Source organism: Pelodiscus sinensis, chromosome 3 (genome assembly GCF_052426305.1).
Source record: "Pelodiscus sinensis isolate ZL-2025 chromosome 3, ASM5242630v1, whole genome shotgun sequence".
Taxonomy (NCBI): Eukaryota; Metazoa; Chordata; order Testudines; family Trionychidae; genus Pelodiscus; species Pelodiscus sinensis.
Genome location: NC_143054.1, coordinates 57,873,416 through 57,901,371, shown reverse-complemented (window position 1 = coordinate 57,901,371; position 27,956 = coordinate 57,873,416). Strand labels below are relative to the sequence as shown.

At 42.9% G+C, this 27,956-nt stretch overlaps 1 protein-coding gene and 1 long non-coding RNA gene across 8 annotated transcripts in view; one reads left to right on the top strand and one right to left on the bottom strand.

Annotated features, from left to right (window-relative positions):
• LOC112547275 (uncharacterized) overlaps nucleotides 1–12,441 on the top strand; it is a 34,271-nt gene extending 21,830 nt beyond the window's left edge. Inside the window, exons 2-4 of the long non-coding RNA XR_012902572.2 lie at nucleotides 8,078–8,137; nucleotides 10,752–10,947; nucleotides 12,247–12,441. This is a non-coding gene — a long non-coding RNA (uncharacterized LOC112547275). The remainder of the gene's footprint in view (nucleotides 1–8,077; nucleotides 8,138–10,751; nucleotides 10,948–12,246) is intronic.
• LCA5 (lebercilin LCA5) lies at nucleotides 879–27,956 on the bottom strand. 7 transcript variants are annotated; one of them, XM_075923786.2, is made up of 8 exons: nucleotides 27,883–27,956; nucleotides 26,887–26,979; nucleotides 21,943–22,472; nucleotides 20,227–20,364; nucleotides 15,743–15,839; nucleotides 13,709–13,857; nucleotides 4,731–4,869; nucleotides 879–2,519 (listed from the first exon to the last, which is right to left on the bottom strand). In XM_075923786.2, exons 2-8 carry the CDS (start codon nucleotides 26,912–26,914, stop codon nucleotides 1,723–1,725), a joined length of 1,878 nt encoding a protein of 625 aa, XP_075779901.2. In that variant the 5' UTR covers nucleotides 26,915–26,979; nucleotides 27,883–27,956; the 3' UTR covers nucleotides 879–1,722. The 7 variants fall into 7 exon arrangements, with proteins under 7 accessions (XP_075779901.2, XP_075779899.2, XP_075779900.2 ...); XM_075923784.2 differs by having other exon boundaries at nucleotides 26,605–26,979; nucleotides 27,883–27,951; XM_075923785.2 differs by lacking the exon at nucleotides 27,883–27,956 and adding an exon at nucleotides 27,749–27,861.

Sequence of the window (27,956 nt, the reverse complement as noted above, 5' to 3'; positions counted from 1 at the left end):
TGCTTATATTTCTGTACATTTTACATTAAATAAAGCTCCCTGTGAACAGTACAGTACTATGATTTATGCATCACACTACAGAGTCCATTAGTAGAGTAGAAAAAAAAACTTAAGGAAAAAAACAAAAACAAAGCCAAGTATACAACCTCACAAGATACTCATTATCTAAGATATTCCATTAGCAGTTCTCAACATTTATGATTTTCAAGAAATTATTTCCTGCCAAGTATGAATTTTTTTATAGGGAAACTAGATCAACAGCAGGAGTCTAGTCAGTAAGATAAAACAAGTATATACTACACTAGTGCATATGACACAGGTCTAAATCACATTGCTTGTAATCCTGACTAGAATGATTTAATTAGGATAATTAGGAAGAAGAGCGGGAGAGGCATCTCTGAGAACTTCTGTGGGTTTCTTCACCATCAGTTCTCTAATAGGTAACAGGGACCATGAGGAACAACTCTAAATGATAAGAAACTTTATATTTAAGGCATTCAATATCTCATTTACAGCACATTTGTCCCAATATACCAGAACACCATCTCAGATTGTTAGCTCAGTTAACGGACACCATGCATTTACAGATTATAAAGCATCAATAATTTTCTGCCATCTCATACAAATATTTTGGTAGATTATATTTTTCAATGCACACTGTTCTTATCACAATTTAAAAAAACATTTGTATGACAGATTTTGCAATATCTCTGGAAATTATTTTAAAATAAATCACTCTATTAACTTCCCCCTAACTCATTATATAAATTCTCTGCAGATGTTTTATTTTGAGTAGGGAGTCCAAACCCACTTCTACTAAAAAAAGTAGGACTATGGCATAGGTTTCCCAGAACAGTATTTAGATATGCTATGTTATGCTAGTTTATATCAAAAAGGTTGATGGAGCCATGACTCATGGCCCGCAAAACTGTAGGCTGAGTTATCTTTCCTCTCCTCATTATCTCTATTATTTTTAGTCCAAATGGGAGAAAGAACAAACAAAACCCAGCAGCAATATATAGGACCATTGCACTAATTCAACTGAACCGGTTTTGAAGTATTTGAAAGCCAGTGGAATAATGGCAATGCACAGCATAGTGGGAGGCAAGAGTGTAGAAAGTATCATGGGACTCTTCCACCTCCACATGCAGATATAAATGAGAACAATGATGAAAGTCAGGTTTGGCTCTAGAAAACGCAGGAAGAAGAGTTCCCCAACTACTTTTCCTCCCATCCAAATCCATGGAAGAGCATTAGTAGTAACCTTTTGGAATACTACCAATATGCTCTGGCAGTTTCACAGATTTGATACTGATATATACAGAGAATAGACTGGAATATGAAGAGAGTAGAAATAGTATCTCCTCCTGAATGAAGAAGTGAGCAAATACCTGTACTCAATTGCAATATATGGGTATCTGTTAGGAAATTCCCTCAAAATCATTGGCTGTGGTATGTTCAAAATAATCACCCCCACTCTATCTAAATTATCTTCATGGACTGTATTTGGAAAGATATATCTAAAAAAAAAATCTAACCGCACAAAGAGCCAGACTGTTAGAGTAGGTCAGACTGGTGCAGTATATATTCTATACATATATTTATTGAAATCATCCCTTCATAAGGATTTTTAACCTAAAACTTTTCAACTCTGTGTATAATAATACTGTATTAAAATATTTGGATAGAATTTATACACAAATATTATATAAAAGGTGATTATCACAGGATTACTTCTTCAATTTCATCTTCAAAAGAATCAACAGCCTTAACTGCTGGTCTGCTTCTTGTGTGCTGTAAATGGTGCCTATTTGGGTTAAAATTTCTTCCTTCACCAAAAAAACCATCATCTTTTACTTTAACTTTCTTGCTTTTATCTAGAGGAAGAGCACTGCTGGAATCAAAGTCTGCTTCCAAAGTACTTGTGTCACTGCTTTTAGATGGAAGGATGGTGTTGGCACTAGTTCCAAACAATTGTTCCATTAAATTAGATTTTTTCTCTTTCTTGAAATCTGTGTTTTCTTTACTATTTTCTTCTAAGACAAAACTTTTTTGATTAAGCCAACTTGGCCTTCCAGATCCTTTACCAAAGGAAGGTACGTAACTTCCAAATGTTAGATCACTATTTGAATCTGTGATTCTAACATTTTGCTGCGTCTGTACCTCTGCTTTTGTAATAGCATCATGGTTGTCATATCCTGGAAATCCATTCAACAATTTCTCTGTCTCTAAAAACTGGTAGGTTTTTTCATTTTTCTCTATGGAGTCAGATTTTGATGCTGTATCTGTGAGGTGTGCTTGTGAAGAAAGTTTCATACTAATAGTATTTTGAGTTTCTCTGTCGATTTCATGCATTTTAGCCAGCAGCATCTCTTTCTTTTGTCTCTCTTCTTTTAGTTTCTCAGTGCTGTGTATCTCATTTTCAGTTTTATGTATTTCTGACTCAATCCTTGTTGTTTCTTCGGCCAATAAAAAGTTATTATCTTTTTTCCTTCTGTCAAATTCTTCTTTTTTCCACTCTGTATGGAATTTTTAAAAATAAGTTACTTGACTTTTTTTTTAAATCATATACAACAATAGAACTCTTAAAATTCTTGCACCCAGCAGTAGTTTATTTTTTAAATAAGTATTTTTTTCATAAAAAACTTACTTACAATGGTACACAGGCTAAATCTTCTATCCTGACTTAAAACACTACTGTCAATTTTGTAGTGTAGTTGGATTATTCATCTCTATTAGGAGTTTCATAGTCTACTGATATTATTCTTTCCCTATACACATGAACTCTGTTTCCCAGGGTTACCGGATTAAAGAGATTCAAATGTATATAGGCTTGACTGTCAGCCTGAGTTAGAATTTTGAGTTTGACTTTGATATTAGTATAAGGTAAGAGTATGTGTGAACAAAGGACACAGATATTATGTGTGTTTATACTGACAAACCCATCTGGCCAGGCAGAAAAATGGGAACAGATAAGAGCAGCCAAAGTGTTACAGGGTACGCTGGGAGTATAATATATAGGCACACACTGGAGAGCTGCTTGACTTCTGTTTCTCAAGTCACGGTCAAGCAACCTATTAGGAGGGGAAGCATAAAAAACATTAAAAGCCAAAGAAAAGCCTGGCCAGGGTCAAAACACCACCTCATTCCTTCTTCCTCCCCTGGGATAGAAAAGGAGTGGAAAATAAGGAATGAGGACAAAAGCAAGCTTCTAACAGTGTCAGGGCTGGGAAGGGAAGTATGAGGAAAAGGCTCTGCGACATCAGAACTGGGAATGGAACACTAGGAAAAGAGATTCTGCTGATGTGTAGAGCTATGGATTTGCTCACTTGGAACTAATCCCAATGAACATTACATTGCCTGCACTTTGCACATCTGTTGTTCTGCTTTCTGTCTGCATGACAAGAACTAGGAGAGGGCGTGAAGGGAAAGCCCTCCAACACCCTGTGTTTGAACAAACATGAACATAACATTATTGATTTTAATAACTGATTAATAGAGTGCTTTATCTTTTTCTGTGTCAACATTGCTGACCAAGACAATTCTGAAATATACTTTTTTGTAAACGGCTAAAGCAAAATCAACTGGACAACAAAATACAAAATAAGCAATACTTTAAAGGGTTTGTTTTTAAGCTCTCTTTGAAAGCACCTTTGCATAAGCTTTTTGTGCACCATCAAGTGAATGTAAGAGATTATTTGCAAATATAGTGCACATAACTTTTTACAGATATAAGTAGCTACACAAGGTATAATTGGGTGAATATCTGGCCCTTCCACATATGAACCGCATGTCCAATGGATGCAATAGTTTGTGCTCAAGTCACTGTCTAAAGTTGTATGCACATACAAAAAGACAATGTTCTGAATATTTACCCATTAAAAAGGAATTTTTTTGTCTGAATACAAAGTTTTAAGGTAGCTTCAGATTAGAACAAGAACAATCTGACACATGCATAGAACTGAGCAAGGTAGAAAAGGGATGGAACTTAGTGATGGCACTGACAACAATTTGAGTAACTTCCAGTACTTTATACCAAGCTTATGAAAACAAATTGCAACACTTATATAAAAATGGAAGAAAGGGCTAATACTAGAACTATATTATCCCAAGACAGTATAAGCCAATTCTCTGTTGGTGCAAACTTTTTCATGGGATAGTTTTTTCATCTCTGGTTTTCCCACAGTTGATATATGGCTTTGAACCCTTCCCTTGGGCAGCAACAGCAGAGCACAAGAAGGCTACTTTTCATCCCTTAATATTTTCTTTTCTGACCTTGTGCATGTTAAATCATTTAATCTCAGAGTTGGTCTTAGAGGTGGGTGAGCCAGGCGGTTGCCCAGGGCCACCATTTTCAAGGGGCTGCCTACAGAGCCAGCTTATGGGTGGGCCGCAACCACATTTCGGCCCAACCTCCCGAATTCTTCACCTCCCTCAGGTTTCCCTGGTTACTCCCCAACCTTCCCCACCCCCTTTTTTTTTGCTTGACAAATTTTCTCCAGTGTGTTTTTTTGGTTTTTCTTTTTGTTGTTGCTTGACAAATTTTTGTCCGGTATTTTTCTAAAACTATCTGGCAACCCTACAGGCAAGCTGGGTGGTTGCCCGGGGCCGTCAATTGGTTAGGACCGGCCCTATTTATTCTGTTAGTGGTTTTCTTCTTCCAGAATCAATTAGTTATTTTCAAGAGACACCTAGATTTTCTAGACTGGCAGTAGCCATATTTTTCTTACCATCACATAGTTTCTGTGCTTTCTCCTCTAAAATCTGCAGTTCTTGGTCACGTTTCAGTTTCTCCTCCCTCTCCCTATTCCGCTCATTCTTTAGATGCTCTGCTTGTTCTTTCCATGCTTTTTTCTGAGTTTCTTGTTCCTGATGTAAATTGATAAAAGAAAGCGTATGATAGAAAATTTCTGCAACAGTTTTGCTTATTGTTAAATACGTCTTCCAAATTGGAATGATATTATGGACTTCAATGAAGCCACTACAGTTTACCTCAGCTGAGAAAATGGCCCTAAAACTCTTATTAAACCTAACAGTCTTAAGCACTTGAGACAAAATTAATAAACCATCAGCTTGATTTTGTATGGCATCTTCAATAAAAATTGTAATTAAGTTTATTTTTTCTGCATAGCACCTAGCACAATGAAGTTCTGATCTATAAATAGGGTTCCTAGACATTTTGGGATTAAATTTTATATCAACAGTTATAGCCAGGGCGCAACAAATTAGTCAATCTACTCACCCGGGGCAAGTAAGTTTTAAGCCAGCATGGCGCCGCAGCATGATCCGCGCATGTGCAGCAGTCTGTGCACGTGCAGCGGTCTGTGCACGTGCAGCATGCCAAACCGCGCGGCTGGCGAGCGGGGCTCACTGCCGCTTGTCAAGCCCTGGCTATATCGATATAGAGATACACACACACACACACACACACACACACATATACAGGTTGAACCTCTCTAATCTAGCACTCTGTGGTTCGGCAACATCCATGGTCCAGCATGATTTTAGTTAACCAGACGCTCACTTACCATGGTTGTGGCCAAGTTTCTCGTGACCCCACAAAGTTTCTTTATAGCCACCAGTCTTGGCTCTCAGGGTTCTATGCTATTATTTAGCTCTAGTTTACTGCTAAATGTATTCAAAAAGCTCAATAAGCAGTGGAAGTTTTGGTAATGCTGTTACACAGTATTGACCAGCAAATATCTGTCCAGCACATTCTTTAATATGGCACATCAGGTCCCAAGGGTACTGGGCTAGAGAGGTTCAACCTTTACTACTACAACAATAACAGAACTGAATTGGGCCCTCAATTGAATAGTAGTCCTTCCACTGACTTCAATGGACATTGGATCAGTTTCTAAATTGACTATATAACAAACACACCATCAACTTAAAAAAACCAATATGAAACAAAACAAAAAACCCTATCCCCCCAAAAAAATTCCAACACCACACAACCTACGTGAGTGAAGTGGTACAATGAAGGTAAGACTGCATTATTTAACAATATGAAACAAACACACCAATCACTAAGAAAAAACAAATAAAGAGCAATTATGAGCATTAACCAGGGGGAAAAATGTTTTCAACCAAGATATGAAACAAGACTACCAGCTGATGAGGCCGAATTTAGCAGCAAGGAACATTTTAGTGGCTTTCAAGTGCAGAAGCCTGGTTCTAGTAAGGTTAAGAGAACATGTTTTTGGTCTGAAAACAAATCCAACACATATCTTTCCCCTCAACAAATCAGTAAGCTGGCAATATGACAGAAGATCCCATTCAACTTGGATATGCACATTACCAAAAATAACTTCAATGTACAATGGTGGGTCCTAAATTAGCAGATATGTCAGAAAGGAGGTTAGCCTGAATTCAGAATCCTGGATTCAAGCATGCATTACCCTCTGGCTCTAAAACTAAATTTGTATTTTCAACTGGTCCTCCTTATTGAATGGGACAGATCTATAGCCAGGGTCTGAACATGCTCACACTTGGAGTTTGGAAGAATTAAAAAAACAGATTTAAATAATTTAGCACATGCTTATTTTTACAGGGAATACTCTCAGCAGTCATTTTGGAGAGCTCAATGAAGGTGGCTGTCCAATGGCTACAAACAGTTAAAAAAAACAGAACAATTAAATCGACTACGGAAATAAATAATTATGCTACAATAATGTTGTCTCAATATTTTCACATTCACTGCTTTTCAAAACAAGAACACTTTGGTACAGAAGTAGTTACTCACCATGTGCAGCAACATTGGTTCTTCGAGATGTGTGTCCCTGTGGGTGCTCTACTCAGGTCTCGGTGCATGCCTGTGCTGGGGATCAGAGATTTTTGGTAGCAGTGCCCCTCGCGCCGTGCCTGCACACACAACAGCCCCTCCCCGCAGGAGCCTGTGGAATGCGCACGCGGCATGAGTCCCGTCTGTTCCTTGTCTACCTGAAGTCCCTGTAGACTCCAAGCAAAGGGGAGGTTGGGAGGGTAGTGGAGCACCCACAGGGGGACACATCTAGAAGAACCAACATTACTGTACAAGGTGCGTAACTTCTTCTTCATTGTGTGGTGTCCCTGTGGGTGCTCCACTCAGGTGACTCCATAACAGTACCCGCCCAATGGAGGTGGGCACTGGAATCTTTCTAAGTGGAAGGAGGAGGACTGCATCTGCTAGACATGTGAAAGGTATTGGCCCCTTGTGTAGGGCATAGTGTTGAGTGAAAGTATGCTGTGAGGACCATGTGGCTGCTCTACAAATGTCTGCCAAAGGTACATTGTTCAGGAAGGCCATTGTAGTGGCCATCGCACGTGTGGAATGAGCCCTGATGGGCTGTGGTGCCAGTCTGCCTCTAAGTTCATAAAGGGTATGTATGCAGCCTGCAATCCACTTGGATAGGCGCTGTGCGGAAACTGCTGTTCCTGTGCATGGTCTTGACCATGCAACAAAGAGCCTGTCTGATTTCCTGGTTGCTCTAATTCTATCAAGGTAGAATGCAATTGCCCTCCTTGCATCTAGCATATGTAATATAGCCTCCTTGGGGGAGGCAGGAGGTTTAGGGAAATAGGCAGGTAAGTAAATGGGTTCATTTTGGAAGCTGGATATAACCTTAAGGAGGAACTTGGGGTGAGGTCTAAGTATGACTTTATCGCTGGTAAATGTAGTGAAAGGAGGGTCTGCCACGAAGGCTGTGATTTCTCCTACCCTTCTTGCCACTATGAATGCCACCTGCACAGACAGCTATTGTGGTGGCATAGTGGCTAATGGCTCAAAGGGTGGCCTGATGAGCAGGTCAGGGACCAAATTCAAGTCCCACAGTGTCACCAGGGCGGAGGCTCGGATGCATTTTCTGTAACTCTGTAAGAAAACACTTCACTATGGGATGTGTGAAGAGAGGGAAACTGTCTATTGGATCATGGAAGGCCGTGATCGCTGCCAGGTGGACCCGGACGGAGCTGATAGAGAGGCTCATATTGCTAAGGTCCATGAGGCAGTTGAGTAAAGTAGGCATGGGAACTGTGGGGGGATGCAATTTACGCATCATGCACCATTATTGAAAAATGCATCCACTTGTTTTGATAGGCACTTCTCATGGGGGGGCACCAACTGTTTAGAAGAACTTGTTTGACCCTGTCCGAACAGGTGAGTTCTTCATTCTGGAACCATGAAGAAACCACGCCGTGAGTTACATGGTTTTGCCATGGTGCTATGTGAGGAGATTCGGCACCACCAGGAAAAGGATAGGTTAATCTATTGACAGGTAATGTAGATAAGGGAACCACGGCTGTCTTGGCCAGGCTGGGGCTATTAAGATTACTGTGGCCAGATCTGATCGGATCTTGCTGATCACTCTGGTGATAAGTGGGATTGGTGGAAAGGCATAAAGTAGGGGAGCTGTCCAGCGGATGGTAAAGGCTTTCCCTTCTGACCTCTTGCCTAGTTCTGCCCGAGAGCAGAATCTATGGTATTTGTGGTTGTGAGGTGTTGCAAAGTGGTCTACAGTTGGAAAGCCCCATTTGCAGAAGATTGAAAGGAGGACATTGGTATTGATCTCCCACTCATGCTGATCTGAGAAATGTCTGCTCAGTTTGTCGGCTCTCACATTCTGTTGTTCTGGTATGTACATGGCTGTTGGGGTTATCTGGTTTCTGATGAACCAGTTCCAGAATCTGACTGTCTCTACACTTAGAGCGTGATTGGGCATCCCCCTGCTGATTGACATAAAACATAGATGGTGTGTTCTCCATGAGGACATGATGGCTACGTCTACATTGGCCCCTATTATGGAATAGGGATGCAAATGTAGCACTTGGGAAGAGGCAAATCCGCGGCATTTGCATTTTCATGGCCGCCGCTTTTTTCCGGCTTGGAGATAAGCCGGAGAAAAGCGTCCAGACTGGCGTGATCCTCCGGAATAAAGCCCTATTCCGGAGGATCTCTTATTCCTACTTGCAAGCCCTATTCCGGAGGATCTCGCCAGTCTGGACGCTTTTCTCCGGCTTATCTCCAAGCTGGAAAAAAGTGGCGGCCATGCAAATGCAAATGCCACAGGGGATATTTAAATCCCCCGCGGATTTACCTCTTCCCAAGTGCTACATTTGCATCCCTATTCCGTAATAGGCGGCCAATGTAGACGTAGCCGAATAGTCTTGCCCTTTATCAGGGGAAGGAAATGGGTGCAAACTCTGCGAACGGCTCTGAGCTCTAGGATATTGATGTGAGTTTCTCTCATGTTGGGCACATGCATTCTGTATTGACACTGTGCCACAGAGGGCTCCCCAGCCCATGAGTGATGCATCTGTTGTTATAGTGACTGAAGAACCTGGTCCGTGGAAGGGTATACTGACAAGGAGGTTGTTCAGAGATGTCCACCATTGGAGGGACTGCAGCATTGGTGGAGGAAGCAAGAGGTGCTTTGTGAGGCTGTCGGGTTGGTATGTAGTTGATTGAGAGCAGATATTGTTGACCACGCAAATGCAGCCTTGCAAACAAGACCAGAAACGTCGTGGCTGCCATATGCCCCAATAATTGAAGGCACGTCTGGACCGTGGAGAAAAGGGGCCTGTCTGACCTGTTGAACGAGGTTGCAGATCGTCCTCAATCTTTGTGGTGGGAGGTAGGCTCTTGCTGTGACTGAGTATAGCAATGCGCCAATGAACTCTTATCTTCTGCCAAGTCGGGAAAAACATTCCCTGGTAATAGTTGTCATGATAGTAGTTTGCTGATAGGTAGGGCCTTTGCTTAGACAATCTAGGTAAGGGAAGATAATGATGTTTTGACTTCTGAGAAAGGCCGTGGCTACAGCTAGGGTGTTTGCAAATACTTGAGGGGCCGTAGAGGCCGAAGGAGAGGACTGTGTATTGATAATAATCTATTGCTGCTAAGTAACTTTTGCACCGCTCCCTGTAACAGAGGCTCGTGAGAGGGGTCCCTGAAGAGGGGCAGGGTAGGAGGTTGGGTATCAGGCACTGAAGTAAAGGGGATTATATAACCTGATCTGATAATTTCTAGGACTCATTTCTCTGTGGTAATTTGCGCCCACTGTTGGCAGAAAGGTCTCAGGCGACGACCGAAGATGATATTGGACTGCACTGGACTTATGAGGTAGTCGCTCAGACTGCCGACCAAAACTTCAAATTTGCTGCTTATTAGAGATGGATTGATTTGTGGAGGACTGGTTTTGCTGATTGCTCCTCCTATTAGGGCACTGCTTGGGCCAGTTATCATAAGGTCTCTGCTGCCGCCTGCAATAGTTGTAATTATAATCCCTTGTTTTTTGGAAGGGAGTGTACGACCAAGGTGCATAGTGTCATATGAGAGGCCTTCATAGAGTGTAGGCTCTCATCTGTATTTTTAGCAAACAATTGTTTCCTGTCAAAGGGGAGATCCTCCACCCTTGCCTGTAATTCCTTTCGTACCCCTTATGACTGCAGTCATGAGGCCCTGCTCATTACTATGGCTGCGGCTGTGACTCTAGCTGCGTTGTCTGTGACATCCATAGCAGCCTGAAGAGCTATTTTAGCTATTGATAAACCCTCCTTAATGATGGACTGGAGGTGAAGTTGCTTGTTTTCAGGGAGGTCCTGTAGCAAGTCTTGTAATCTGGCCGAATTGGCATGATCGTAGTTAGCCAACAATGCTGTATAATTAAGATATACGGCCCTGAAGAGTGGCCAAAGAGTACACTTTGCGGCCCAAGGTGTCTAGCCATTTGTGTTCTATGTCACGGGGCATAGATTTAAATTGTGTTTCACAGAGTCACCACCAGCGAATTTGGCTGAAGGTGGGCAAATGGAAAGTCCATGTCCTTTGCAGGGACGAAATATTTTCTGTCTGCTATGCAGTTTGTGAGTGGAACAAAGTCTGGATTTTACCACAAAGCATCTGAAGGTTCAAGGATAGCTTCATTGATGGGTAAAGCTATCTTCAAGGATGCTGAGGGCTGTAATATGGTGAGTAATTTGTATTGTTTGTCTTGCATCTCTTGTAATGTAATGTCCTATGGTTGTGCTACCTGTTTGAAAAGTTCCTGAAAATGTTTCAGGTCATTTGTCGTCGGAGAAAGCGAGATCTGGAATACTGCTTCCTCCTGCCTGGAGGGACTCTCTGAATCTGACTGAAGTAAGTTGTCATGCTCACTGGAACCCGGTGGAGAAATTACTGAGGGCGGGCGAGCAGGTGAGGAGCATGCAGAGGTTGTGGATGAACGCCTAGAAGTGCAGAATTGCTGGGATGTAGAAGCTGTGTACCTCGAATGGGAGGACCGCTGTCAGTACTCTTACCCTGTATCCCAGGGGCTCCACTGAGGTGGGAGCTGACCTGTATGAATGCCAGGAAGTTAGCAAAGGAGAAGGAGAGGAGTGGCCTAATGAGAGGCTGCTCCTATGCCTGCTACCATAATCAGATATTGGGGATAGCAGTGTAGGCGAGTGGGGGCCACTCTGTGAAGTGTTAGTGTGCCCCTGTGCCATGGAGCGTGGTGAGCCAGTTACTCCTCTTGAATCAGACTGAGGAGAGTTTTGCAGGTGCCGCATTTTGCACAGCACTTTCTTGTGCTGAGGTGCTATAGGGCAGTCAAAATCACTCTTTCCAGTCAGATTGGGTGCAGAGGGAGAACTCACTGGAGCTAATGGAGGAGGCATATGCAGCTTATCTGAAGCTGCTGCCTCAGTGGCGCCAGTTGATGTGGCAGTTTTAGTTTGTGCTCAGCTCTCCTGGCTAGCACTCACTTGCGTTTCTCTGCGGTACCAGAGACTGATGGCACTGGGGGATGAGAAGCTCTAGACAACTTGGACAAGGAGAGTGCCAGGGAAGCCCTGGCAGCTTTACAGCCTTTGTGGGAAGATGAAGCTGCCCTACCCGAGGGATTTTGCTGTGCCCGCACCTGCTCTGATTTGTCCCCTGGTAATTGAAGAGACTTTGCCCAGATAATAGTTTTGAGCCATGTTTCGCGGTCTTTTCTTGCCCTTGCCATCCTATTCAAGCAATGAGGGCATTTCCGTGCCACATGAGACTCACCCAGGCATTTGACACGAGACATGGCCATCTGAGGTAGGCATTGAGTCTCTGCAGGAATTGCATTTTTTGAAGCCGGAGGAACCTGGCATTGTTGTGGTGAAGAAAAGCTGCGGCGGCTGCTGCTTTTTTTTTTCTTTCCTTTTCAGCAAAGTCAATGTTGAAAAAGGTCAAACTAAGCAAAATTATGACGTAAAGAGTTAAAAATAATAGAGGATTTCAATTTTTCCTGTCAGGAAGAAGAGCACTGCTGTGAACTCTGTCTTCAGCCAGGGATGGTTGAAAAGGAACTGACGGGAGTCGCGCTGCGTGCACACTCCACAAGCCTGGGGGGGGAGGGGGAGGAAGGGAGGGGCTGCTGTGTGCGCAGGCACAGCATGAGACACACTGCTACCAAAAATCTCTGATCCCCGGCGCAGGCACGCACCGAGACCTGAGTGGAGCGCCCCCAGGGACACCACTTGATGAAGAATTTCAGGGGTTCTTAATTCAAAACACCAATGAAGCATAGGCTCAAATCACTCAAAATCTACTTCATTTATGGGACTCATACACCAAATAATTATAGAGAATGCAGATTATAGAACTGCAGACCTAGCAATCAAACTGCCAGTCCTGAAAAGGTTTCAGCTATTTCCCTCAACAGCAACACAGGCATACCAAATACACCATCCCAATGCTCTATCTGCTGTACTGATTCCCAGCTATAACAGAGAGATATAATCAAGATTTCAGTCCTGGTAATCAAAACTCCTCCTTGAAATTCATCCAAGCAAGGGAATCAGTTCTCTTTGACATGGTGACTTCCTAAATCTTATTTTCTTCTGAACTAACAGAATGGTCACCCACACTAAGTCCTGTGAATGCGGAGACAAGGACTTCCAAATAAGGAATTTCCTTCTGGCAAAGATCAGAATAACCATGAATCTCAATGGTTTCGTGGGCTATAAGAGACATTTTAAAACTTTGTTTTCCCACAAATAGAAAGAAAATATTACAATGGAGGGAGGGAAAGAAACTTGAAATCCTTGTTTGGATATTTCAGTTTTAAGCAAAGTCCAGTGAATTTCATGATTCTACAATGCTGGAATTTACAGCAGACTTAGTAGTCTTTACCTTAAACATATACCTTTTTGTAGCTCCTTGGTGCTTAAGTTACAATTCTTATGCCCTTTAAACATTTGTACAGTAAGTGCTAGTAGATCTATGGAGGTAAACTAACATCACCTTACCCTTCACTTTAATTTTAGTCTTATGGTATTACTATTTTATAATGAAGATGGTAAAACTTTGGGATAAAGATACTAGAAATGTATTCCATGCTTTATACTGGGAAGCAGGGTTTGGATACCAGTGGAGTGGGACAAAGTACTAAAATCAGTGACTGTGGAAGAAGGCTGGAAGTTAAAAGAACATCAGAATTACGGTTTAGTAAGAATACTGATAACTAGATATCTAGATTAGAAATACAGATGAAAGAAACCAAAATAATGTCAAGCATGTAGGGAAATGATAAAAGGTAATAAAAGATGCAGAGTAAATTACTGATAGTAAACAGAATTAAAAGGAATATGAAATTTCAACATGTAAAACTCTAATTTGGTTTATCTGAGACTCTAATAGTTTTCCTAAGACATAAATTAGACTTTAGAAAATGTAGCTTCTTAGGTGGATTATTTGGCACTAAAAATAACTCACAATTCTGAGAAGAATCTCCTCTTCTTTCTCTTCTGTTACATAAACAGATACAAACTCCGGTGGTGGAGGAAATTCTATTGGTGAGACATATCCACTAGTCTGTACTCCTTTTGTAGTCTGGATTCCTTTTTTAATATTTTGGTTAGTGGCTGTAACAAAAATACACAAAGATAAAACAAGTCATATTTTAATATTTTATATTCAAAATATTCCCAAATAAAAAGAACCACAAAATTTAAAAAATATATTTTTTCATCTTTGCAACTCATGATTATAATCCTAGGAGCTAACAGTATTCTGATAACTTGGAAGAATATAAGAAAAGCATCCTGTTCTAGTGAAGATCAGCAGGAGGGAGAGAGAAAGAGAGAGAGATTTATATCCATTTTGATTAAATTTTGAAACAAAACATTTACTTGAAAGAACAGGGGGAAAAAAAACACACAAAACAAAGTCTTACATATTTCTGACTTGTATCATAAAGTTAAAGTTTTTCATAGTTAGGGATAATGAGAACCTGTGGAAAATATTGCAAAATTCTAAGGAGCTTCCCTGAGATTCTAGGAAAGCATTTAGAAAAAGTCTGAAGACACACTTGAACCTCTTTAATCCAGCAACCTCAGGAAAGAGGATATGCCAGGTTATGGAATTTTCCAGATCATGGGTGTCCATACCGAGGGGTGGGAGTGGGGGGGGGGGATAGTGCAGGGTCTGGGAATGAGAGGGATTGGGGTGGGGCACTTACCTGGTGCCACACTCCCAGGGGCACATATAGCTCTGTGACCTACCCCCCGCGGGTGCTGTCCCCTCCTCACCACTATGGGGGGAAGTCTCTGAAGAAGCACTTTGCTGCACTGCCATTTCCCTAGTGGAGAGCCACTTCCTCCTCCCCCTGCCAGTGTCTGAACCATGGGTGTTCCTAGATTAAGGCACCTTGATTACTGAGGTTCAAGTGTATTTCTAGTATCGTGTCCAACACACTAGCCACTAGCCTCATGAGGCTATTTCGCCAGCTGAGTGTGGTTAGTTGACTATAGCAGTGGTCACTATAGTGGCTATTGCTTCAGAATGGCTTGGACACCATGGTTTTAGTATATCCACAAATAAAAACATCTACTGAATCGTCTTTTAAAACAAATCCCCTGTAGCTATTTCTCCCCCGCAATCTGCCAATTACCTAGATTTGGTCAAATTTTCCTCCCTCAGAGATGCTCCTTCTAGAGGTACAAAAAGACCAAACTTAATTCTATAGGATAGTCGATCACTTGCATTTTTGAGACTTGCAACCTTGTCCCTGTGGAATGGCCTTTCAAATTAACCTAACTATACATCGGATGATGCATGACAGCAGGATATTTCCATTAAAGTGATAGGCTGTAAAATAGCGTAAAGTATTATTGACATCAAAACTTACTTAAAAAGCTACAGAAAAGCCTGCTTACCTTTTTACTGATTTAGTGTGAATGGATCTGGCCCCAACAGGTAAAACAGACAGACAGCTTACAGACTCAGGAAAATATCAGTATATCAGTAATATTTGAAAAATTATTTTCAGGAAGATGGGCTGTACTACTTTTTTTCAGTAGACAGCTAAACTCTGCAAACTGGAATTAACCAAAATCTAGAGAAACAGTCATGTGGATTGACAGTGGTACATATTTCCAGTGGGTTTAATTATAATCAAGCTACTAACTGATAATTAGTTGTGATTTAATAGCAAAATATTTCTAAACAATGCCCACCACCCTGAACACTTGCGATAAATGGAAATTGATGAATTGAGAGCAGACAGCCTTATTGGTTTTGTTGGGGATATGGTGACTTCATTGTATTATTATTAGGTGGCAGTCAAATAATCAATGGAATGCACTGTTTTGAATGCTATGTTTTAAATAGCGTGAAGAACTCCACAGCTTGGGACAGGACCGGGAAGGATCAAAATGAAACAATGGCTTGAACATTGTAAGGCAAGAGTGCCTATTTGAAAAGTTAACTGGCAGGCAACTTTTTTGTTTATTTCCTTTTTAAAATTACCTTTTTTTCTTTGTGCAAGATCTATGTCTTTTTTAGGTGATGGCTTCAACATACGGTTAGCATAGATATTTTTTGTATCAAGTTCTCTCTCTTTTTCCTGAAATGAAGAATGAGGTAGAGACAGCAAAGTATAATTCATAAACTTACATCAAGTTTTATTTAACAACCATTGAAATAAATTGTGGCAAAAGTAAGCATCTATGTAAGTTTAAAGGAAAATTACATAAATTTTGTTCATTCTTTATTGGATAAGGTCCTCAATTATTCAGCACAATGTTTAAAGAGAATGTTCAAATTCTTAATTCTTTAAGTCATGTATCTACTACATGTTTTCTTCTCTTCTCAAAACTCCCCTCCTCCATCAGATTGCAAAAATATTCTCTAACATTTAGTTTTGTATCCTTGTACTGCTAAGATAAAATTGAAGGCTAAAATTTCATACAAAGATGCTTAAAATTGTATTAGTCCAAATAGGGATGCACATGGCTGCCATATTCATTTTCTGTATTATACAGAGTTAAAAAAAATCTTATTAGCATTACTATCTGCTAATAGAATAGATAGTACCTCTGACAAGCAGGATCCACCACACTACAAGTTGGCAACATTGTTATAATTAGCTCTGGGTGTATTGTTCAAAATGAGAATACAGCAAAGGACATGGAAATGCAAGTACCATTATTTGTATGATGGTCAACGCTGGGGATATAGGCCCCGTTTCAACAAGGTAGCTAATCTCTCTATGTATTAAAAAAAGTTTTTCCTGCAGGATGACAAAGTGACGTGATGACATCACTCTGTATCCTGCCTGTCTCCTCCCTCTCTGCTCTCCCAGCTCCAGCCCAATCTCACTGCTTCCCCTTGCCACTGGGAATTGCTATTTTAAATCAAGCCCCTACTCCCCTTCCTCCATCACCACCCACAGGACTTTCAATGCCAAGAAACATGGCCCAGAAGCCAGCAGATCTCACACCGCAGCCATGACAGCCCATGGGATAGCAGCCCAAGGACACGCACTAGGAACAGGGCTCCCAACAGGGCTTATATGTCAGAAGTCGTTTCTTGAGGACTCCCCCACTGCGAGACTCTTGGGAAATCAGAGTATGGTGCCTGACCACCCAGAGTCCGGCTGCCCCCAGCGAGACTCACTCACTCCCCAGGGGCTGCACTTATCACAGCTGCCAGAGCACCCCTGAGCTGCCCAGGGAAGCTGTTACACTGACCGGTCGGCTCCTTCCTTTCTGCTCCCAGCAGGTAGATGGGTGGCCCTGGGCTCTGCGGGTAGGTCTGGGCAGTGGTGAACAGCGCAGGCAGGACTGCATGGCGGAGAGGGTGGGACTGCAGCCCCCTGCACTGCTGCTTTCCTCACCTGTGGCCTGAATCTGGCCCGCCAAGCCACCCGATCCAGCCTGCAGACACAGCAGGGAGCTCCCCTGCTTGCTGCTCAAAAAAGCAGCTGCCAGGCCATTTTTCTTTCAAAACTGTGATGCTGCAGGGGAGGAGCAGGGGTGGATATAGGGCAGGGCGAGTGGGGCGGCTGCCCTGGGCCCTGCGCTTCAAGAAACCCCACGCATGCGCCGTGGCAAAGGGGGGCCCCATGAAATTGTGCTGCCCTGGGCCCCGCAAAATGGTCATCTGCCCCTGGGGAGGAAGAAAAGGCTTCAGGCACTGCTCCTAACTCCAGTACAATCGCATTGGCAAGTTTCTGGCCAGAAACTGGCCAGTGAGAGCTACCTGTTTAAATAACAGACAGCACATGAAGCACCACACTTCCCCTCCCCTTTGGCTTGTAGTTATTCACACAAGAGCATGGCCCTGCAGCCTGTGTAAGTGCAGGACAGGGAATCAGGCAAGCTGGCTGGCTGAGAAACGTTTTAAGCTCTGCAAATATTTAGCTCTGCAAGCAGGCAGGCTGGCTGGGCTGCTGGCTGGTACATCTCTTGACCAGAGCCTGACTCTGGCACCCTAGTCCCTTCCTTCCCCTACTCTTTTCCCATCACTCAACATACCCAAACACTCTGCCCCCCGTCCTGCACCCATATCCTCTCCCAGATCTGACACCCCAATCACAAGCCCCGATCACAATATCCTCCTGCCCTAAGACACAACCCAAACTCCTGCACTCCAGTCCCCTGCCCTAAGTCACAACTGCTTCCTTCACCCAACCTCTCTCCCAAACCCCACTCTACCTCCTGCACCACAATCCCTTACCCCAAGCTCCCTTCTGCACTCAACCTCCATTCCAGTACTTGCATCTCCTTCATTAATATCATGGAAGAGTGCGGGCCTCAACCACTTTCGAAAATCTAGGAGTGGCCCCCCATCAAAAATGATTGCCCACCCCTGAAATAGTAGTATTTGTTATAATTTTTAAAATATTGATTCTTATAACCTAAATCTTATAGCCTAATTTTCATGCCTAAAATGAACAAGTCCTTACTTGTGCAGATGAAGCAGTGGTCTCCAATCTTTTTACACCCAAGATCACTTTTTAAATGTCAGGGCAAGCCAAGATCAACCCCATCTCTTCCCTGAGACTCCACCCCTTCCTTGAGGCCCTGCCCTTTCCACTCCCCTCCTCTCCATTACCTGCTTTCTCCAGCCCTTACTCTCACTGGGTTGAGACAGGAGGTGCAGGCTCTGGGGTGGGAATGGGGGATTTGAGTGTGGGAAGGGGTGAGAGGTTCAAGCTCTGAGAGGGAATTTGGGTGCAGGAGGAGGCAGAGAAGGGGATGCTGGCTTGGGGGGGAGGGGCTCCAGCCTGGAGAGTGTTGGGGTGCTGAACAAGCCACAGGCTTGGGGATATAGGGATGCAGAAGTTTGGGTTGCAGTGTAGGAGAGACTCAGGGCTGGGGTTTGGGTATGGGTATGTGATGGGCTCAGGATACAGGTTTATGGTATATGGGTGGTTGTAAAGTGTTGTGGCAGAAGACTGGGGATGTGGGGGGTGCAAGAGTTTGGGGATGTGAGGGGCTTAGGGCAGGGGGTTCAGGTGTATGATGGGCTCCGGGTTCAGGTGTGTGCGCGGGTTGGGGGGGGGGATTGCAGGAGTGTTATGATACAGCAGTCAGATGGGGCTTGGCTCCAACTGGGGGCTTGTTGACCAGGCTTCATTTTTAAATAAAATATTATGTCCAACATAAAAGACATATTATGTCTTTATTTATGAGGGCCAGGAACCTTTTCTGTGTCGGGGGCCACTCATGCACCTTCAGTGATCACACAAGTCAGATGCAAAAAAACAACCCCTTCAAAAACACCCAATCCTCACTGATGTAGCCCCAATTGAGACACCTCATTCCCTTGGCACTCCAGCCCCATAGGGGGGAGAGGGGCAGGAATGACTAAGGTTCAAGGCCTCAGGCCAGGTTAACTTCTGGGGTTCCAGGGTTAGTGGATTTTGTGCCCCCCCCCAAGCTCTAGGGTGGGACCAAAAATGAGGTGTCCAGTGTGTGGGACAGAGCTGCTAGTGAGTGGGATAGGGATGGGGTGGGAGGTAGGATGCAGGAGCAAGCCAGGGGTAGATGTCTGGCCAGGAGGGAGGGGACAAGAACAGTGTGCTGGTGAGTGTTTGGCCAGGGGGCAGGAGCAGGGGGCTGGCCAGAAGAGAGGGGGCAGAAGCAGCTCAGCCAATACCTGGGGGTCTCTAGGGATGTGTATCTCTCAAGCAGGATTTGCAAGAAAGGATTTGGAAGAAGGGCAGTTGCCACTCCTTTAAAAAAAAAACAGCTGCTCAAAGTCTGGATCTTCCACCACCACATTAGCTCCCCCACCCCCTTGACCCAGGCTCCCTGGAGCATGGGGGAAGGTAGGGTGGATAAGGAAGCACGTGCGATACCGTGGGGAGGAGAGGAGCAGCATGCATGTGCTTCCTAACAAGCTGGATCTGGCACGGAGCCTTGGGACTCGCCCCTCCTTCAGGAAGCCGGTGCTGGCTCCAGTTTTGCAAGATGCAGGAGACTGTAGCGCCAGTGCGAGTTCCTTGTTGCAAGGAGGGATGGGGGCAGAGGAGCTGGGAACACTCACTGCACCGAGATCGACTGTCAGTGCCTCTGGAATTGAGCAGGTCGATCGTGATACACTGGTTGGTGACCAATGAAATAAAGTAAACATGGATGCCAAATGCTAGTATGCATTTGCAATTACTCAATCTACGAGTACAGTGACAATAGTTGCACATGCTAACCAGCCGGTTTAATGTTAAAAATCCAGCCCCTAGTTTTCTATGTAGCTTAGATCAAGTACACAATCAGAAATCACTGAGCGTGTACTTGATCTACACTTTTCCAACCTAATGCAAACAATAAATAACGATGACTGACCTTAACACATTCCCTTTCATACAGCTATTCTAGAACTCAGATAATATATTACATTTTAAAAAGGAATGTAAATCAAACTGCAGAAAGGGGTTTATTTTTCAGAATATTTCAAAAAAATAAAATACTCCCACAACTAAAGTCACTTAAAGAAATTGTTTTTACCTTTAGCTTTTGATTTAGTTGTTGAAGCTCTTCTTGGAGAGCTTTATTTTCTTCTAGGGCCTCATGTACCTTCTTTTTCTCAGACTGCAACTGTCGTTGGAAACTGCTGTTATTTAGCTCAAGATTTTTCTCCAAATCCTACAGGTCATACGATGACAGAATGTTTGAAAAAAACATTTTTCAATAAACAAAATATATAAACATTTTATTTGAGTGTCAAACCTGACTCTTTGCCGCTAGTATAGTACAGAGGCCATTTGACTTTGTTGTCCACGGGAACCCAATCAAATCCAGATGTTAACCATGGGGGAGAGTCATATAAGGTTTTGGCAGGTATCCAACATCATGTCATGCACATACAGGGGGACAGCTCTGAGGAGGTACTGGGAACTTGCAGTACACCTCCATGATTCTGTGTGCTACTGACACAGAGGCCATGTGACCCAATAGAGATCTTAAACTGGTATATTAGAAATAGAAGAACGCCATGAAAAACTCAGATAAAACTGGAGGAGGGGATGATAGCCTCACAGTGATTTCCCAACCATTATGCACAACATTTCTAAAATAAATACTTAAAATAACACAAGATAATTTTAAACAAAATTATGGTAACTCTTTGAAGATTATTCAAGAACCAGTCTATTCAGAATAACCAAATTTTGCATGGATGCTAAGTTACTAGATAATTTATTTTTAAAACTACAGGGTGGACCTCACTGGTCTGGCACCCTCAGCTCCTGAACAGTCCCACATGAGGAAATTTGTTGGTCCAGGGAAGGTCCCCTGCCTCCAGCCCCCTCAGCCAACTGCCCCTCCCTGCTGCTGGTTCCTTTGGCCCAGCTGCTGGCTGAGTGACACAGCTGCCCTGGCCCTGCTGCCACGGCTACTTCTTCAGCCCCACTGCTGGCAAGGCATCACGCAGCCCTGGCCCTGCTGCTGCGGTACCAGCCCCGCTGCCAGTTGGCAAGTGGCCCCGATCAGGCTGCTGACCTGCTGCAACCCTAGCCAGGCTTCCCTTGCTGAGCTACCCCACCCTAGCTTTACTGCCAGCCAGGCTGCCACAGCTGTCCCCATTACCAGGCTGGCATGCAGCCCCGCTCAGGCTCATGTGGCACAACCCCACTGAAAGGCTGGCATGTATGGGCTGCCCCTTTCCTGCGACCATGGCCCCACTACTACTAAGAGTCCTGTTACCCCCAGCTCTTGGTTGCTGGGGCTCTTGGCACTCCTGCTCCCGGACTCTCTCGTTCAGCAATATCCACGGTCCTGTCAGGCCACAAATGTTGCCGGATGTGAGAGTCACGGATTAGGGAGGTGCAACTTCTATAATATATTTTATAAAACTATCTAATCAGGCAGCATAAACTAGATAATAAACAATTGAATTAGCTGCATACTATTCTTGTTGACTGATTAGCATCTAGTTTAAAACCAAGTCTATAATATAAACACAAAATAAAACATAGGATTAACCAACATTGTTAATAAACATATACGTATAGAGTACTACACAGATTATAGAAAATTATCTAACAATTAACATGGTATTACTTATTTGCGACAGAAATCTTTTACTAGTCACCCTACTGCAGTAAAACGGATAATACAAGTTACTGTATAATACTCACACTGAAAAGAAGCATTCCTGAACAGTTACATTAAATTGTTAAATTTTCAAAAAATGGGTGAGGGAAGTCAAAGAAAGTTTCTCACCTTAATTCTTTTTTCACTTTCATCCAGACTGTTCTCTGTTGAGGCTAGCTTCTTTGCCAGTTCATCTCGTTCAGCTAAGTGCTTATGTGCAGATAGCTTTTTCAATTTTTGCAAAGAATTTTTTGTCCTATACAGCTCATCCTCTGAATCTTTCAGTCTTCTCTCAGTTGTGCGTTCTCTCTCTTGAGATTTTCGTAAACGCTCCCTTAATATTCTAATCTCATTGTTATGTCGAGCGAGGAGCTGAGAGATTTCATTTTCTGTATCTTCAAATTTATTCAAGGCTTTTTCCTGCCTATACTGAAGCCTCTTCAGTGCCCTGTTTTCTTTCTGCAGCTCATCTAGTTTGATGTGGAGTTCAGTTAGTTCATTCCGAAGCTCATTGATTTTTAGCAGCCTGGCAGAAAGAACTCTTTTTGTAACAAGATCTATATCTTTTGCAGGAGAATCCCTATTGAGACTCTGTGAGCGAAAACCCCACCGTGTCCCTCTTTTGGCTGGTGCGTATTTGGAAACTGGTTTCTTAGTGGCTTAAAAAAAGAAGCAGATTTTACTATAAAGAACTCAACACAGCATATTATTATTTTTCTACTTAAGAAGGCATTTTCCTCAAAATAAAGCCCTTTTCTTCTGAGATATTTTAACAGTATCTATGGCAGGGTGGTTTTCTTTAGAAAAATTAAACACAAACATGTTTATTTTCACAGTCATGACAACAAGACAGAGAGCTATGTTTATGGATACAGAGCAAAGCTGCTATACATACTTTGATTTTTCTTCTTACGCAGATTTTTTAAACCAAATATGCTGTTTACCAACCATCAAAATGAAACATTATGGTAATCCTCTTTGACAATTACATTTTTGTTAATTATTTTCAAATTTAATAATAAAATATTTAAATAGAAATACTGCATTTCTGTACACACAATATCATCCAAGTGCCTTTAATATGGTAATCATCAAGAAATTCTGGTACTTTTGTAGTAATCATGCTGCAATTTTATTAGATAAATTCCAAAGTATGTATGTGGTATTTCTGGAAGCCTGCTACTGTACTTGCAATAAAGACAGTGACAACAATGTATTCAATGCACTTAGGAACAGAGTAATAAACACTTTGAAAATTTTGTTCTTCACTGAATACATTTTAATTGTCACGTTATTTTCCAAGGAGCATCCTCGTTTTAGTATTAATAAATACTAATCCCAATTAGTTTAAAAATATTATTTCTATGTGTGTTTTATGTATATACAGACAAATAATATTTTAAAGAGATTTGGGCTCAATATACACGTACATATAATACCTGTGCGCATGCACACACCCACCCACTTAATTTTGTTCCAGACCTGAATATACGCTGTTATTACCACACTAATTCAAAATAGCCCTTAGAAGCAACATATTGGATGCCATTCTATACCTGCCATTGCCACTTCTGAACCATGAGCCGGCATATAGCAGAAATACATCACAGTGCACAAGCCAGTATTAGTAAAGGAACAAGCACTAACTTCTCTATTTCCCTTTTGGCACTTACCGTATCTGCCTCTATTCTACAGACAGCATTCTATGGCAAAACAGCAGCTTTGAGATATTGTCAGTTTCCCCTAAAGCATTTCATAAACAGACACTCATTCAATAAGTTGATATTCAGTTTTTCATAGCTCGATCATATCCAATACTCAGTTTTCCTTTCATATAGAGAGCATTTGGAACATTACATGCCAGTATAAAAGGCTAATCCCCAGCCTCAACTGATTTAATGGGTTCACATAAATGTAATCAATACAGATTTTATTTTCCAATCCTTAATCAAGCACCCCAGATTCTCACAAATGATTTTTCACTTTTGACCATCTATATAAATCTGTCAACAAAAGGTTGGCGTGTTGATCCTGCTATTTTTAAAAGATATTTGATGTGTATGCCTTCATATCAACAGATAAATTCAGTTTTTGGTGCACCACCTCAATAACCAACTACTTTCCCCCACAAGGTATTGCAACAAAAGCATAGCAACTTTGTTTCCCAGAGACCTATATGTGAAACTAACATATAGGCAGGGGGATTAGATTTAATACAGCTAAATTGAGCACCATGTCAGCATCACATAGGCCGGGGTGGAGAACCTAAGGCCCACAGACTGGATGCAGCCTCTGGCTTGTCTAGATTTGGCCCCCAAGGTGCAGAGCTCCCCTCCCAGCACTGGGGAGCCGTACTGGAGCTCCAGCCTCCCCACCACCTCACCTCAGGGCTGGAGCACACAAAATCTACTAGGCTGGGCCCTCCTACGCCCTAGGTATGTGAGGGAAATGTAGGGGAGGTGTCTATCTTTAGTCAGGGGCCATGTCAGTGAGGGTTTGGGGCTTTTTTTTTTTTTGGCTTCTCACTTGTGTGCTGTGTGGCCCCAGGCTGATTTTTCTATGGGTCAGCGGCCCCTGACCCAAAAAAGATTCCTCACCCTTGACAACATAGGCCAACAAAGAATGCAGATTAGAGGCCATGACCCATAGGTAGTTCATTAATCTGAGGCCTGACAGAACCATTAGGATCTTGTTGGAAGTCTTGCATAACAAAGGCCACAGAATTCCATTGAGCGATTCCTGCATCAAGGCCATTGTCACAGATATTATTGTACAAAATGCAGTATATTTGGCAACTATTGTATTGACTTGAATGAATGATAGGAAAAGAAGCAATGGGCTTACATTGTAGCAAGGGAGGTTTAGGTTGGATATTAGGAAAAACTTCCTGTAAGCGTGGTTAAACACTGGAATTAATTGCCTAGGGAACTTGTGGAATCTCTATCACTGGAGATATTTAAGAGCAGGTTGGATAGACGTCTATCAGAGATGATCTAGACTAGAGGGTGCTTGGTCCTGACCAGAGTGCAGGAGACTGGACTTGATGACCTCTCGAGGTCCCTTCCAGTTCTATTATTTTATGGTTCTGTAACCATTTTCAAGTATCTAAAAAGGTATTACAAGGAGGAGAGAGAAAATTATTCTCCTTAATCTTTGATGATAGGACAAGGTGTTTAAACTGTAGTATGGGGGACTTAGGTGGGACATTAGGAAAAACTTCCAGTCAGGATGGTTAACCAGTGGAAGAAATTGCCTACAGAAGCTGTAGAATTTCCATCATTGAAGATTTTAAAGAGCAGGTTAGATAAATATCTGCCAGGGATGATCTAGAGCAGGGCTACTCAACTTTGGATGCCCCAGGGGCCACTACGATACTCACAGCACATGCCAAGGTCTGCATGTATATACATGCAAATATATAGGCAAGTAGTTTCTTTCACACTGACAGGCATGAATACAATGCACTTTGCACAATGCCCTTGCGCTCCCGACACCTCCTCCCTGGGGGCTGGAAACGCCGGGGGCTAGTACCCGTCTGTTCCAGCCAGCCTGTCCATTCGTGTCTTTCAGTGTTCACCTCACCTCACCTAGGAGAGGCCTCGCCATTGTGGAGTGTGTTCCCAGTGGAGGCCACGTTCAAAGAATCCCACCCACGAACCGCCTGTTGAGCCCTGAGTATACCCAAACCGCACCATGGGCTGCATGTGGCCCACGGGCCAAGTGTTGAGTAGCCCTGATCTAGAGCATGCTTGGTACTGACCAGAATGCAGGGGACTGAATTGGATGACCTCTGGATGTCTTTCTCAGTTCTAATATTCTATGATTCATAGCTTCTTTGAAAGAAATCAAAGCAGAACTGCTAGATTCTGATCAGGCCTGCTGGATTAGTCATAATGAGGTGCAGGGGACTGCAACCTAACTCCCCCATTGGAAGGGAAAAGGTTGCAGATCTTTGCTCAGTCAGAGGTGAAGGCTAGAGTTCCGAGACCTATGACAACACTCCTTGAGAAAACCAGAGGCGTCAAAAAAAACCCTGAGACATTCATGGCTTCTGAGTAAGACAGCGTACATCTTTTAGAAAGATGGGATATATGTTGTAATTTAATTGAGAGTTAAGTGGGATGACTTAGTATAAGTAGCCAAAACTCAGCATAGAAACTGTTCAGTTAGCCACCTTAGGAGCCGTAGAGCTATTTTCCTCTCACTATTTTGCTGGATGGGGAGATTTCTAAGGGAATTGAGTGGAGATGTGTTGCTAGGGAGATGGGTGTGGAAATAATTTAAACTTTGGAGAATAATCGGTTAAAATCCTTTTGTTTTTGAAGCTCCAGGAATGGTAATATAAATATTTCTTTTGAGAAAGAACACACCACATATAACTACAGTAGAAAGTCTAGTAAAACAGATAACCATAAAACGATCTTTGGGACATTTTGGCTAAGAAATAATAAAAATTGTTTCCTGGATTTATTACATATACTGTATAAAAGTGGTTTGAATCAAGAGATCCAATGTCCACTTTGGACACATTAGCAGATCTAAAGTTCTGACGAAATTAGAGGATAGGACCAGGCAGAATTTTTATTCTTTTCATATTTTATCAGAAAAAATAAATAATCTAAAATTTAGATTAGCAGAGTTTTATATGTAAAGGCTAATTTCAGTTATTAAAAGAAAAATTACAGACAACTTACCCCATATAAAATAATTTACATTTTCTTCCCTCCAAGTTGAAAATACTATTCATACTTGCGATCTGTTTCAGGTTGCCATATGCTGTGATCTACTTACCTTGGTAATGCACAAGGCTGCTCAAAGTCTGTGTTTTGTGATCTTTTTTTCCATGGCTTGTAGACTGGGAGCTTAGTGTAAGGGATGGGTCAGAGGCATTATCTTCATCTGAATAGTATGAGTTGCTATTTTTATCACCATCAGATGTTCTATCATGGTCAGAATCCAAGCTCCTTGTTCTTTCTCCCATTTTTCAAGTCACAGCTGTTCTTCAGATTTTTTTCAAAGAATGTTCATTTTGACAGAGATGAACTTTTTAGTAATTTTAAGTAAAAGTGTTACCTTCTTTCCAAGTCTTTATTATCCTCATGTTCAGAATATGAGCTCTTGGGGTTGATTTTAGTAATCAAGGACCATCATTCATAATGCATTTTTCTACAACAATTTAAAAAAAGGAACTGAGAATATTTTAGCGGTGCAGCTTCTAAAACAGATTTAATAAAGAACGGTTTACATCCACCCACGCACACCTTACCCTCAAAGGGCAAGATCATTCAGGATCCTTGCAGTTTCATGCCTCATTGATTATGTCACTAGCAATAGGTAACACATTGGGATAGCCTTTTTGGATATTGCACATACAAAAAATCCTTCCTCTCCACCCCCAAACAATGAAATGGTGGGTTTAAGCACTACCTCGCTTCATATTATAAAAAGTTATAAAGCAGTAACATTTGGCCCACAAAACCGATGACAGAATTCTCTAAAAATTGAAACTATTCAGAAAACGTAGAAAAATGATAGATAAGCACTTGAGGATCACAGACTTCAGGGTATTTGTCTTCATACTGATAGTCTGCAAAACTACTGCCACATGCAGAGAGGAACCCCCCAGTGAGCAGACCCTCTACAAGTAACTGCTGCCCAGTAAATGCCCCCCTGAGCCTCAGGGCCCAGCAAGGGCCAGGCAGAGGCAAGGAAGTGGCTTTATCGCAGCTAGCGAGGGTGCTGCTCCCAGGCCTGATGGAAGAAGAGCAGCCCAGGCCCCCAAGCCCACAGAATCCTAGTCCCCTCCCCCGGCCCCCTCCCCACAGCCATTCCCAGCCCCCTCCCCGCTCCTCCCCATTGCCCCTCGCAAGCCCAGCCCCCGCCCTTCGCAAGGAAGCCGGGTCAATACGAGGCTCTGCCCAGCCCCGCCCGGTACCTCGTGCCGCCGGCTCGGCTCCGCGCCGCGCCCCCTCCCCAGCCGACCCCCCCCCCCCCCCTCCCCCAGGCGGTTGGCGGGTCGGGCTACGCCGCTCTTAAAGGAGCCGCCGCCACCCGTCTCGGGATATTTACAGCGGGTTCCAGGGCAACGGGGCAAGGGCAGAGGCAGGGCAGAGGCAGGGCAGGTGATGAAGTCATCTATTGGC